At 43.7% G+C, this 15,000-nt stretch overlaps 1 protein-coding gene across 5 annotated transcripts in view; it reads right to left on the bottom strand.

Annotated features, from left to right (window-relative positions):
- Positions 1–15,000, bottom strand: part of wdpcp (WD repeat containing planar cell polarity effector) — a 99,142-nt gene that overhangs the window by 27,084 nt on the left and 57,058 nt on the right. For all 5 annotated transcript variants that reach the window (XM_084075472.1, XM_084075471.1, XM_084075473.1 and 2 more), the window contains one exon: positions 6,329–6,962. In XM_084075472.1, the coding sequence (XP_083931598.1) occupies positions 6,329–6,962 (634 nt within the window). The remainder of the gene's footprint in view (positions 1–6,328; positions 6,963–15,000) is intronic.

Here is a 15,000-nt window from a genome sequence, read left to right as displayed (position 1 = left end):
ACAGAGAGAGGTAACTGCAACGATGGCTGAACTACAATAAAGATGGCAGCACATTTAGTGTCCAATCTGGTGCGTCATCTGCTTCAAATAGCTTTATTGACATTGTTAACCACTCTGTGTCCGGACATCAGTGTCAACATTTGTCAATGGAAGAGTAGGTCTAGTTACATATTTTCTTTTTGTTTTCATTTTCGTCAAACAAAAATGAACAGAATCCAGCTACCAGACACTCCACACATCATCTCCCATCCTCACCCGACGGCCTGAAGTGTCACACTCAAATACTTACTGAACAGATTGTCACTGCAGTTCTACAATGTCAAATGACTATAACAACAAAATGCGCAGGGACACGCCTCACAAGGGCCTCTTCACAGCGCATTATGTCAGATGTCCTGAGCAGCCTTAAGTTTCCAATACATTTATTATTTTGCAGCATTCCGATATTTTTCAGGTTTCATTGAGCTGTGAAGTCCATGACAAAATAGTTTTTCAACGCCTATTGATACAGTGTAATATCCCAGGTTGCATCATGCTTTGCCTAAGCACTAGAAATAGCCTGCAGGAGTTACTTAAGCTAAGTAAGTGCCCAGTGGATCGCTCTAGACTCTGACACCACAACACTAGATTGGCATTGACTTGTCAATCAATTAGCTGGGAAGTCAGTTTAATCTCTGGTGTGTGTGTGTGTGTGTGTGTGTGTGTGTGTGTGTGTGTGTGTGTGTGTGTGTGTGTGTGTGTGTGTGTGTGTGTGTGCATGTGAGAGAGAGCGAGAGAGCGAGAGAGCGAGAGAGAGAGAGAGAGAATGGAAACGATTGTTTCAGAAATGTGCTTTTTCATCAGCATCAAGTATAAAACTGAAAGCTCACATTATTTGGCACTATATACAGTTTTTTTTTGTTGTTCTTTATTTATCCAGGGTAGTAGCTGAGCACAAGTGCTCATTTTCAGCAAAGCCCTGCACATAGACACACAGACAGACAGACACACACACACACACACACAAAAAGAGTGATAAAGTTTGCTAATAGTTTAATTCGATGTGTGTGTGACCGAGCGAGCGTGCGTGCGTGCGTTAGTGGTCACACAACTGTGGTCTATGGTGTATGTGTCACTGGTGGATGCACCTGCCATGCAGTCTTCATCATTGCCACCTATACCTGATCCCCTGTCTTGTGTGTGTGTGTGTGTGTGTGTGTGTGTGTGTGTGTGTGTGTGTGTGTGTGTGTGTGTGTGTTCGCTTGCATGTGTATGTGTGTGTGTGTGTGTGTGTGTGTGTGTGTGTGCATGTATGGGGGGGTAGTTACTGTGATGAGTGTGGATGAGCAGAGCCGATGCGATTGATTATGCCTTTTGACCGGAGGTGATTGATTATACCTTCCTTGGCTGGGACATTGAGTGCTTGAGGATTAGCTCACTGAATAATGGAAGGAGAAGGTTTTGTGCCCTTACTAGTAGTCAAGGTGTGTCATTCTGTGTGTGTGTGTGTGTGTGTGTGTGTGTGTGTGTGTGTGTGTGTGTGTGTGTGTGTGTGTGGACGACTTTAGACTGCATGGGTGTGAGGGTAGTAGTATGCGGGCACTGGGCAGAGCTCTGTCTGTGTGTGTGTGTGTGTGTGTGTGTGTGGGATCATATGGCTGTCTGTCTTTCGATTGTGTGAGTGTTGGCAGACAGTTACATGGGGACAGAAGCATGTGCATGAGTTTAGATAAAGTGTATCTAAGGCCCAAGGCGATGTGAAGGTACAGTCGAGGTGTGTGTGCCTGTGGGCACAATTGTGTCTTTAACTCGCGTGCGTGCGTGTGTGTGTGCTTGTGTGTGTGTGTGTGTGTGTGTGTGTGTGTGTGTGTGTGTGTGTGTGTGTGTGTGTGTGTGTGTGTGTGTGTGTGTGTGTGTGTGTGTTAGATTCCAGCCTGTTGCCTGGCGCCTCTTTGTCTGCAATGCACTTTCCTCCTTCTCACGTCTCTTGTGATGAGACAGCTGAGAAGGTGTGTGTGTGTGTGTGTGTGTGTGTGTGTGTGTGTGTGTGTGTGTGTGTGTGTGTGTGCAGGTGCACATACGAGCACTTTGGGAGTTCAATGCCATGACTGATCAAACTGGCCACTTGATCACAACAGTGCATAGTCATTAATTAATTAAAACCAATCCAAAACCACCACAACATAATGCTAGACGTGTCAGGATTCTAGACTGTTTTTCTGGTCCCCTGGTTCCAGACAGTACCAGTACACTTATCGGATCATTCCGGCATCACGCCAGTATTGTCTGGACAATACCTATTGGGTTGCTTGAAGAATCAAAGTATATTGTAGTTGCACTTACTAACCAGCTCAGTGGCCTTGTGGTTAACGTGTCCTCCCTGAGACTGGGAGGCCAGGGTTCAATCCCCAGCCGAGTCATACCATAGGCTATAAAAATGGGACCCAATGCGTCCCTGCTTGGCCCTAAACATCAAGGGTTGGATCAGGGTTAAGTCCCTGTGACATACAGTATTAGCGTCATGACCAGGGGGTGTACTTGTACATCATGCTGCCTCACGCTACAGAAACAGGAGTTAGGCTCCTGACCTATGGGCCACATGGCTTAGGAACCGTTGGCTACCAAGGCTACTTACTTACTCAGTATGTCACTATGTACAGTATGTAAAACACTCAAGAGTGTAAGAGTATACAGTGGGGTATGCCGATATATCGTCCCACGATATCGCGATACGTTTTTGTGACGATATGTATCGTTTTGGCGTAAAAAAAAAAAAAAAGTTTTCTTTTTTTAACTTTTTTTTATGGAGCAATAATAATAATGCAAAAAACAGAAGTATTTGTTTGTATTTGCCCCCCCCCCCCCATATATTTTCATAAGCTTTTTTCCCCCCAAAATATTTTCATAATAAAAAGTGCCATATATCATATAGATATCGATATCGTGAGCCTAATATCGTGTATTGTATCATATCGTATCGGCACACCCCTAGTATACAGTCAAATCCACAAGTTCATTTATCCAACAGACACAAACTGTGAGTGTACAAATGTAACCAAAATGAACCCTACGGATGCATTTTTGTACACTCTTTTACTGTATGTACTGTAGTTAATTTAATGTTTTGTATATTCTTAAAAGGCAAGTGAGCAATCTGCTCCAATTTATGCTGCATTCTCTTTGACAATGGTTTTCAAACAGTTTTGTGCCCAAGGCACACCTATGGGCAAGTCAAAATCTACAAGCTTGTAGATCGGCTATTTTTAACAAAAAATATTTAAAATAATAATAACAAATTAAATTGTCAACTATAATGACATGCCCAAAATATGGACGCCAGGTTGAAAGTGGTTAAAATATTGTTTTCTTAGGGCACAGAATTTGCCTCTGTATTGGGAAATGAGTACTCACAAATACTAATTTATTAATAATAATTCAAAACGTTATAGTTGCACATTTTTGCAATAATATTGTGTGGTTGTTACAAAATCCCAAGGCACACTTGTCTCACGTTACACCGTTTGAGAACCACTGCTTTATGAGACAGACAGACGGACAGCAAAAAGACTAGTACTGAGGATGATTGATAGACACCGTATTCTGTAATGACACTGTTCAAAAGAATAATGGACATACGTAGTAGGTGGGTTGGGCAGGACCATGTAGGTGATAGAGGAGGTGCTGGTGTTGAATAGGGAAACAAGTAGACTAACTCGCTGCTAACTCATACTCTAATTATTTGTAGAAGTTACGCTGGGGAGGGGCGACCCAATTAAAACAACAAGCTGGCAATTAGCTAGCCCGCAAATCCCCTAAAGAGTGCGCTAATATGGCTAATACTTTAGCTGAGCTCAGTGTGTGTGTGTGTGTGTGTGTGTGTGTGTGTGTGTGTGTGTGTGTGTATATGTGTGTGTGTGTGTGTGTGTGTGTGTGTGTGTGTGCATAAATGTACGTGTATGTGGGGGGTGGGTACTATATGTGTTTAAATGTGTTTGTGTAGGGGGCCTTCATATTGTGTGTAAGCGGGTGTATGTATGTTTGTAGATGTTTGTTGTGCTCTTGTATGTATGAGCATCTGAGTTTAAAACAGAGATGTGTGCATGTATGTAAATGTGCATGTTTAAATGTATGCGTGTGGTGCAGTGAGTTGAGTGGCCAGCGTTTCTCAGCAGAAACAATGGAACATTGTGAGGAACAGAGGCACATTTCAACTCAGACCCACACACCTGTGTAAAAGCTTCCCAAGTGGACCAGCTCACATCTAACAGACGAAACCGTATGGGTAATGTAAAACCCGAGGCAGTGACAACTACTGACCACAAACAAACAGTAGTCTCAGTCATTTACCTGGCTCAGAGAAAGCCATCTGTAATAGGGTGGACGATATGGACTAAATCAGATATGACAATATTGTTTTCTGATATGATAATATTTTTCTACAGTTTGTCAAAAGTCTTTGAAAAAAGCAGATCTACCGATATTGTCCAACTCCTAATTTCCGATACCGATATCAACTGATATCGATATTCGATATGTGGGCTTTTTCACCAAAAGTCAACTAATTGTTAGGTAACAACATCCCATATCTAATAAAATAAAATAGCCAATCAATGCATTAACATATGCAAAAACAACAGTATGGTAACTAACTACCTTATGCATTTCATGCTGTCCATGGATACAGCAGCAACATCCTCAGTGTCAATTTATCCAATTGTAACTCTGATAGTGTACAAATGTACATTGTAACCACTAACCAATTGTAACCATTACGGGGTCCATTTGGTTACATTAGTACAATCTCAGAGTTAAATTAATACTCAGGACTGTACTGTATAAGTGCAGGTGTCCCTCACCACAGAAGGTTTACATGTGTTATTTCAGAACAAACTTGTTCCAGGTCTGTCTGTCCCTTCTGTGCTGTGCATGTTGCCTCATGCGGCCTGCCTGCCCTTGCGTTGCCTCTGCCGACACGGCCCCAGCCGTGGCCAACGCGTGCCCAGATGAGATAGCTCGGCCCAGGGGGGGTAACGGAGGGAGGGAGTGCTGCTAAAAAAAAATGAGAGAGAGAGCGAACAGGCGCTTGGAGCACGGCCAAGTCTTTCTTCTCCCGTACCCGCCGCCCCCGTCTCCTCCTGTCATGTAGCGGAGGCTTAATGAAACGAATCAATATGGAAAGACGGGGCGCGACGCTACGACAGCGCATTGCAAACAAACAAAATGAGTTGGAGGCTACGTGCGTTTATGTGTGTGTACAGAACCATGGAAATACAAGAATATGCACACATGTACTGAATGTGTGTGTGTGTGTGTGTGTGTGTGTGTGTGTGTGTGTGTGTGTGTGTGTGTGTGTGTGTGTGTGTGTGTGTGTGTGTGTGTGTGTGTGTGTGTGTGGGGAGGGGGGTAGGTGGGGGGGAATTATGGTGGTGAAAAGACATGCAGTGACTTTCTTCATCAAAACCTTGGCAGACGATCAGAGGAGGGGAAGCTATTGTTGGAATACAACCTCCCCTCCCCTCTTTTCCCCGCCACGCACACACGGGAGGCGAACACATGTGAATACGTACGCAAACTCCAGTGCCACACTTGCATGCACGCATGCATGTGCACATGCATATTCACAACAGGCATCTTCTACCTCTAGCCTTCCACCCACTCACCACTGCTTGCAAACTTCTGTAGAGAGCTGCATGCCACCGCCACTTCTTCCTGCCACAGTCACAATTAAAGTGTCTGTCTACGTGTGTGCGTGTGAACGCAAGTTGGTGCACGCATGTATGTGCGGGCATGCAGGTGGCTGCTTCGACAAAAAAAAAAAGAAAAACATTTTGATTGGCAAACTTTATCTGTGGGCCCGGAGGGAGCATGCAGCCACTGTAAACGATTTATCGGAAAAATGCATCCCAGAATGCACCTGGGGGGCTCTTGCCCCAGGACGATTATTGAATGACCTCTGAGAGCTTGGCTCCTCACCTCCCCGTCTGCCCAACAAATTAACTTCCCTGAGTAAGCGAGGAGACATGAGGACGACCCAGATCAGGGAAACAATGGCTGGTCGGCTGTTATGTGCACAGTGGGTTCCGGTACGGAGTCAAGACTCAAGGCGAGACGTGGGCGTGTTTTTGTCAAACGGAGCTGTGCGTGATTGCAAGGTAGGTTTAATTGTTTGGGCTAAATCTGAAAGTTGTCGATGAGCAGACAACTGTGTCTCTCTCTAGGACGACCTACAGTAGAGAGAGAGAGACAGTTTCACTAATCTGTTTTGATGGGATAAGATGATATTCTTTTGATAATGAATAAATAAATAAATAGGAATAGCGAAAAAGCTGAAACTTCTCCTTTTACCCACCTAGTCGGAACCTCAGGGCCGCCAGCGGTCCACTATGAAAGGCCAACAGCAGCATATCTGTGCCCTCTGTGGCTCCGTCCAGCCCTGTGCCCCAGTGGAGGCCCTCCAGACCCCCAGAGCAGCGCATGTGCTGGGCCAGCTGCAGCGTGGGGCCCAGGGCCAGTTCCTCTGACACCAGCCCCAATCGTAGAGGAGCCAGGCCCACGTCGAAGCTCATCAGCTCCCCCTGTCCTCCGCCTACTACGACCAGGGCTCCGGCCGGGTGCCAGGCCAGGAGGGAGGGTGGGACAGGGCACGGGGCAACGAAGGAGTCCCCTGGTCTCCTCTGGTCGTAGAGGACAAGGGAAGAGTCGGCGAGGCCGAGGAGGAGGGCGGTTTCGGATGGGTGGCGGGAGCAGGAGATAGGGCGTGAAGGAAGGGGGATTCGGGTGGCGGTGGAGAGGCGTTGCAGACGGTTCCGGGCGCACTCATAGGTGCAGGTTTCAGCCCAGCAGGCCCCCCTAGGGTCCTGGACATTGGCTTCTGCTGCTGGAGGAGGCGAAGGGGGCAGTTCTACCATCAGCAGCTGGTAGGGCTGTAGCAGGCTGAAGCGACAGTCCAGAGGATCACCCTCTGTGCAGATGGAGCTCAGGACCTGGTGGAGAGAGGGTGGAGGAAAATATAGAGGGAAAGAGGAAAGGTAGAGAAGAAGGGAGGGGGGAATTAGTGTGGGAAGGATATTATGGCTGAATGAAAGACAATCCATTTAGCTTGTTCAAACAAGAAAATGTGCTCCATGTTTACATATGAAATTCTGCTCTCTGGTTCTACATATCGCACTCAGTACCTGAGACTGTCCAAGTTGATTTTGACAATAAAATAAACATTAACTTTGTTTTCACAATTAGAATTTCAACCCCATTTATTTGTCTGTTCTGTATTTTCTCTCCCAAAAAACGACAACATATTCTATTTCTTTTAAATAAAAACACGCACAGAAAGACATCATGTCAGAACCCATTTTTGTCTAAGGATTTTCAACACATGTCAAGATTTCCGTAATAGCTAAGTGACTGAAATATCAGCACACAGATCGCTGTGCAATCCCACATCATGTTTACCAGCTGTGACTGAGGACGGTATGGGAAACTCATCCAGAACACGGCCTGGTACATTTATGTCTGATTAAACAAAGTTCTTGTAATTGTGCTTTGGCAGTCAAACATAATGTTTTGTGTTAATGATGTTCAACAAATTGACTCACAAATCGCTGGTGAGTAGCAGGAAGAGAGGAGGGAGCATGCAAACGAAAGAGGAGAGAAAGAAACAGAAAGCTAAAAAGAGAGAGTACTATGAGAGACAGAGAGACAGTAAGGCAGAGAGGGACAGAGACCGAGAGATGGAGATGTGCGAGGGAGACAGAGAGAAAGAGAGTGAGATGAGTCATACTGTAGCATGGCATCAGCCTCACACCCCCCGTCGGAGTCGGCAGAAATAGAGCCTTCCACTCCTCGTACAAACACTCGGCTGTCAATCAAACGCCTGCTAATGATAAGAGCCCCATTTAACTCCAAGGTCAACAAGCGCCTTCTCCCTGAGCATTTCCACAGCTTGGCAACCCGCTACCCAGCGATAAACAACCTCCTCTGTTTACCTGCGCGAGCAGCCAGCAGAAGAACACCAGACGTGGACGTCAACTAAAACAACCACAGACACCGGTCCTCGATTTAGAAAAAAGAACAGAAAGGAGGATGATGCTTGCTAAGCAAAGATTTGACCAGCAGTGGTCCAATGTGGAGATTTATTCTGCACCCTGGGCCACGACCAATTGGATGGGTGGGTGGGTGGGTGGATCTGTAGGGATGGGTGTTTGTGACAATGGGCCCTTGCTAGGTTAGCTAGCTTTGACACCGGGCGAGATAGGTCCTTGACAATGGTGCAGGCACCATTGATGGCAGCGTCCACAGTAGGCAGACATCAGGAGACACAAAGTGCACACTGACAGCTCCATAATCGCACAGTCAAATCCTCAGTGTTCATTTAACTCTGTTGAGTGTAAGAATGGTCTATTTCTACACTGCCAGAGTAAAATGAACACTGAGAACTTTACTGAGTGCCAACAGGGGGTTTTCTTCATATTGTGTGGAGGATTTCATCTCACTAAAGCTCCCATCAGAGGAGCTGCATTCACCGTGGCAGCCCTGGCTAAAATGAGACCAGTTCTTTTCGCCATGTAGACAGAACAGGGGATCGGCTGCCTGCCTGTGTTTTTCTGGTTCCTTCCTTCCTACCGTAAAGCTGGCCAGCCCTGTTTTTTGGCAGGCTTTGCCAAAAAAGGGACTTATAGGCGAAAGAGAGAGCGAGAGAAAGAGAGAGGTAGCGAGGATTTTTTTTCTTGCCTGCTCTAAGTCTACAGCAGGAGGAAAGCAGATGACTGTCCTATTGAATGCATGTTTTTCTCTCTGTAATCCCCCAGAGCAAACTCCTGCTGGCTCCCCAGGGGGTGAGCGCTGTGTGTGTGTGTGTGTGTGTGTGTGTGTGTGTGTGTGTGTGTGTGTGTGTGTGTGTGTGTGTGTGTGTGTATACAGTATGTGTGTGGCTGGGGAAGGTCAGGAGTGTATGGTACTGTATGTCTGTGTATAGGGTGTTTGTGTGGGTGGATGCATGTGTGTGAGTGTGAGTGTGTGAGTGTGAGTGTGAGTGTGAGTGTGTGTGTAAACGTGAAGGTCTGACTTCATCTGAGGATTGGGAAGTCATTGGGTGTGAGGGTGCTGTTCTCTGCATAGGTGTTTGTAGGTGGTGGTATGTGCACATGTACATGTAGACACAAAACAAAAAAAACACACACACACAAGCCCCCATGCACTATACATACTGTGCACTCCAGGCAAGGTTCCACCACCCCATCCACACAGAGCAATCACTTCGTTGCTGCTAGGCAGAAACCTTGTATCTCCATGTTTCAACTTTTTAAGTTTTTTGTGGTTGTAAATGAATAGCCTACTCTCTTTTGTCATACTACAATGTCACACAAAAATATCAACAACATGTCGCGATGAGATGCGTTATGTGAGCTTGTATTTAAATAATAATTAAATAATGATTGTATTAAATAATAAATAACTACATTGGATCCATTGGAACACAGGTCCACAGTTGTGGACATGCAAGGTTTCCACACGACAGCCAAGATTTGCTGTGTTACAGAAACTGCATACAGCCACATCTGATCCTGTTAGACCGCTGTTCAGCCAGCCTGCTGCGGTGCCAGCCTCCCACCCTGGCACTGTGAGGGGGGCTGAGGCAGCTGATTCAGCTCTCATACCTTGGCTGTGGATGAGGGAGGGTGGAGTATGTGCACAGGGTATTTGTGCAGGGCTGGGCGAGATGGGCAACATCAAACATCACAATATTTTCAAATACCTCGATATCGATATTGTGATATTCATTTTCTTGGTAATCATTCAAAAGAAATCCAAAATAGCAAAAAGAAAAGCTTGCAATTTCTGAAAAGTTTTGAATGTATAAAATAAGCTTAAGTGATTAAAACCAGGAAAAGACAACACTTAGGCCATATCACGATATTACAATATCCACAATCCCTGACAATATCTAGTCTCTTATCACGATATCAATATATTACCCCACCATAGTTGTGCATGTTCTGAAGTACGCGTTTGCATGCGTGCGTGCGTACGTGTGTGAACGATGAAGGGCAACTTGCTTGATAAAAATATAAAAACATACCCACAAAAACGTATCTGACATGAAGTGTTTTCATGAATGAAGAACGGATAATGCTTCTGCTTCTTTAAACTTGAAACCTAAATTGGTTTTCGTTTCTTGCCGGTACCATGACTCTAATGTGACTGGTTTGTACAGCTCCATTCCCATTGGTGCCCTCTGCCGCCCATTCTAAAAGACGTAGGTGCTTACAAGGTGCTCTGGATAAGAGCCCAAAAGCAAATGGTGTGTATTCACTTACAGTGTAGGTCAGATAAGGGGAGATTTGACTGAGCTAGAGATTTCACTTTGTAAAACTGTATAAGAGCTGTAAAACAAAACAATAATTTAAAAAAGATAACAAATTATATAAAATCTGTTATGATAATAAGACAAGGGCTGACATCACTTCAGTGTATCATAAAATATAAAAATAAAATAGATACAAAATATATTATAATAATGATATTCTGTTTCCAGGTTCTAGGGGCATGTGATCATTTATGAGGAAAAAAATATGGTTATGATGATGACTATGACTATGATATGAAAGATTATGAATGACTGTGCTTCAGAAAGAAGCGACAGAGAGAGGAGGAGGGAGTGATTGAGGGAAAGAAAGAAAGTGATAGGAAGTAAAATACAGATAAAATAAAGACGGGAAATGGAAGAGAATAAAAGTGAGGGTGAGAGAAGACAGAGAGAAGGAGGGAAGAGATATATCATGAGAGAGCAAGGAAGGAAAATATATACAATGGGGCAAGGGAGAGACATAGAGGGACGAGGAGGAAGACAGTCAGACTGCAATAGAAACAGACAGACAGACAGACAGACAGACAGACAGACAGACCCAAAGAGATGGACAGAAAGAGACCAAAAGAGATGGACAGAAAGAGATAGAGAAGATAACAGTAAAAGAGAGACAGTGAGATATGAGAGAGAGAGAGTGAGAGAGAGAAAGAGTCAAACAGAGACCTATACAGTTAAGTGGCTTTCCTCTACTTATTGGTTTCAGTGACTGGTCAAAACTGTTCTCCATTCCCCCTCCCCTCTCTCTCTCTCTGCTTCTTCTTCTTCTTCTTCTTCTGTGCTATGAAAGATAAAGCGTCCGGGTCCTACTGAGTGGCTGGCCCTTGTTCACAGCTGTGGCCTTTTGGAGCCAATTTTCCAGCTCAGGGAGCAGAGAAAGACAGAGGGGGAGAGAGAGAGAGAGAGAGAGAGAGAGAGAGAGAGAGAGAGAGAGAGAGAGAGAGAGAGAGAGGGGGTGGGGTGGGAGGAAGGAGGGATGAGGGATGAGGAGTGTCGGGGAGGAGAAGGGGGAGGAAGCGGAGGAGGAAAATGGGAACGAGGGGAAAGGAAGTTTTAGGGAAGTGAAACAGGGGTCGTAGCAGGCTGAGGATGATGGGCTGCACTGTAACTGTGATACCATGGATTATAATGGGTACTGGTGAAAACTCAGTGCATATCTTTGCTGTCGGGCAGAAAGCATGTAACTCCATATTTCAACTTAGTTTTTTTGTAAATGAATGCCCTGCTTCCTTATCTACAGTGTCACACACAAATAGGTGTCTGCAAGCTTGTGACGTGTTGTGAGGTTGTAGATATGATATATATATATATTTTTTTAAGTGATTTCCTTTTTTAATGAGTCTGCGGGTTTTATAAACATTGAACCAATGAAAAGTAATAACAAGAGCTTGTGACTCAAAAGTAACTACAATGGAACCCATTGGAACACAGATTCTTTTTTACATTTCCTGAAAAGTAACAGTTGTGGACATGCAAGCTTTCTGCACGACAGCAACGATAAGTAAAATGAGAAATACTGTACAAGCTGTTGGATCAGTATCTCCGGTATGACTTAAAGGTGGCTGATTTCATGTTTGATTAAGTCTGTATTGTGTATACAGCAAAATCATTAGTGTTAAATGAGTGTTAATTAAGTGTAAAGATGGATCCATAAGACACATAAAGAGATAGACAGAAAGGTTTTTTCTTTTTACAAAAATGGACCCGTTAGGGGGCTACACATGTAAAACACTGTAGGATTTTACAGGATGATTACATGAAGCTCAACATTGTTTTTCTAACATTAGCTCTACATTCAACGTTTTAAAGTCATTACACACTGGGAGCATGACGAATAAACAATATGAAAATTGCGTATTGAGTATTTAGCATCGAAACTATTTAGGGTCCCCACACATTTTTAGCAATGAATTTCCAAAACTTTTCCAAAACTTTTCCAGAATATTTAGCCCAATTTCCAGGCCTATATAACAATCATTCAGCGCAATAATGTGTCTCTTACTCCAATGTACAATGCCCAAAGATAGGCAGTGTAGCAAAATAAATAAATGAAAAACAATAAAAAGTGTTTGGGGGTGGGGCACAGCCGCGAAACCTCGCTCAAATAGAGCCTGCGAGCGAAAATAGGAGGGGTGGACGACATCGTTGCACGGTTCGTTGTCGCTTGTGGTAGGTCAGGACGGTCTCATTCAAAAACATGTATTTTAATGAGATTTCATCGCCCGCTCGTGTCGCATCGCTGGCAGTGCGGATGGGGTGTTACACAGCCTGGTTTTTTTGTATTAAAAAAAATCAATAGCCAAAAACAATGCATAGCCAAATATTTTTCCAGGACCCTTGATAAATTCCAGGACCTTTGATGAAGTTTGATCAATTCCAAACCTTTTCCAGTACTGGATTATTTATTTTTTTATTTCAAAATATTTCCAGGAATTTCATGACCGTGGGGACCCTGAATTTATATAGCTGATGCCACATTGGTTGATGCCCTTATTCACTTATTTGCGTTGAAAATCAACCTTTTCCTGAATACAATTTTCATTGCTTTATCGCCACATAATATTTGTGTTCCGAGTGAAAAATATATTTTCAGGCAAATTAATCGCACAAAAAAAAAAACACCCACGGAGTGTAAGAGTGAAAACTGTCTAAATGATGTTTGTATCTTCCCTATACAGCAGTGTTGTTTGCTACAGTGGCACATCACAGCTTAGCCACCTACAGAAGAAACACAACTTAATGCAAACACGGCATGGATTTATGCACGCTACATGCACACTCTGCTCATATATTTAAGACGTGTAAGATTTCTTCTCATTAACCATCTCTTTTTAGTTAATTTGTTTCACTCGCGACAGATGCTGTGCCTGGAAAAGAATAATAATAATAATTACCAGACATCAGTAGTCACACAAACACAGATCAAATAGCAGAGGAGAAACTGTTTGGTGACAGATAACTGGATTGTCGTACACACATAGACCACACAAATTATTAATAAAAAAACAACCACAGACAACAACAACGACAAAAAATAAATAAAGAATGTCAGAACGACATTCCTCTTCCTGTGTGTTCCTACTCATTAAGATTATTAAATTCCAGCACATCGGAGAGAGTGGGGACAGGAAAGGGGAGGACTAAAAGTAGAAGAGAGACAAGTAGGGGAAAGTGTCATTATAAATGTTAACCGGCTGTATCACCTGTACAGTATACATTACAGTATATGGCCCCCCAACACGCACACACACACACACACACACACACGTTTATATTATTACTATACGTTTGAGGACATTTTAGGACAATGGGTTTCTGAATACCATTTAAAAAACGTAAATGTTCAAATTCTACTATACATGTGGATACATTTGGCACTCGAATGTATAGTAAAAGAAGTAAACACACACACACACACACACACACACACACACACACACACACACAAACACATACAGTATGCCACGGCTACGCTTATCTATACAGAGTGGTGGAGAGGAGGGGTGGGGGGGGTTTGAGAAGTAGGAATTATAGAGGGGAGAGAAGAAGAAATACATATATTTTTATATAAATGCAGAAAGACCTGCTAGAAAATTGGCTTAGTGCGTCAGATAGTGCAGTGAACAAAAAGGAACACACGTATACATATATATTATTTATATACTGTATATAGGTTTGAAGTGATTGAAGTCATTCGGCATCTCTCCGTTTCTCTCTCTCTCTCTCTCTCTCTCTCTCTCTCTCTGTCCTTTCCCGATGAGTGCAGTGCGGTGTCTCTCTCTCACTCTCCCTCTCTTTTTGATTCCCGCTACGGTCCTTACATAAACTGTTCACTTAATTTCACACCGCACGTCTGAGAGAGAGAGAGAGAGAGACAGAGGGAGAAATTACATCAAGGGGGAGAGACTTTAATATTTTTTAGCGTGGAAAAGGAAGAGGAGGGAGGAGAAAGAGACGGAGGAAAATAAATAAATAGGTGAAGGAGTAAAAAAAAGAAAAATCTGTGATTTCAATATTCATGTATCAACCCCCCCGCTCTCTTGCTCTTATTGGCAATATGTTTGTCTTCCTAATGTGTGTGATTGGTAACACTCATTTCTCTTCTCTCTATAGCCCCATTCATACTTACATAGCAGAAAGAAAAAAAATAGCAGACCTACAAACTCACAACGCGTCGCATCTGCAAAGCGCTGTGAGCTTGTACAGTAGGTCTGCTATTTTCGGCAAGCGACAGAGCATAATTCAGGCTTCTCTCTTCCCTTCTCCTCCTCTTCTCTATTGTGTTAACTTAACTCTGAGCGTGAAAAAGTATAACCAAATGGATCCGTATTTGTATACTCTAAGAGTTACAAAAAGAAAACCGCAAGGTTCCCCGTTCGATCCCGGGCTGGGGCGCTCCCCCAGAGTTAGTGTGGAAGTGTCCTTGAGCAAGACGCTGAACCCCTAATTGCTCCCGATGAGCAGGTTGGTGCCTTGCATGGTTTCCTCCGCCATCGGTGTATGAATGTGTGTGTGAATGGGTGAATGGCACAATCAATGTAAAGCGATTTGGATTAAAAAAAGCGCTATATAAAATGCACCATTTACAAAAGGAGTGTATACTAATAGTGTACTATCAGCTAGTACTATTGTACTATATAAGGGGGTCTTCGGTCTTGGGG

The sequence above is a fragment of the Gymnoscopelus microlampas genome, assembly GCF_963454915.1.
Source record: "Gymnoscopelus microlampas genome assembly, chromosome: 13".
In the NCBI taxonomy this organism is placed as follows: Eukaryota; Metazoa; Chordata; class Actinopteri; order Myctophiformes; family Myctophidae; genus Gymnoscopelus; species Gymnoscopelus microlampas.
This window is presented reverse-complemented; position numbering and strand designations above follow the sequence as displayed.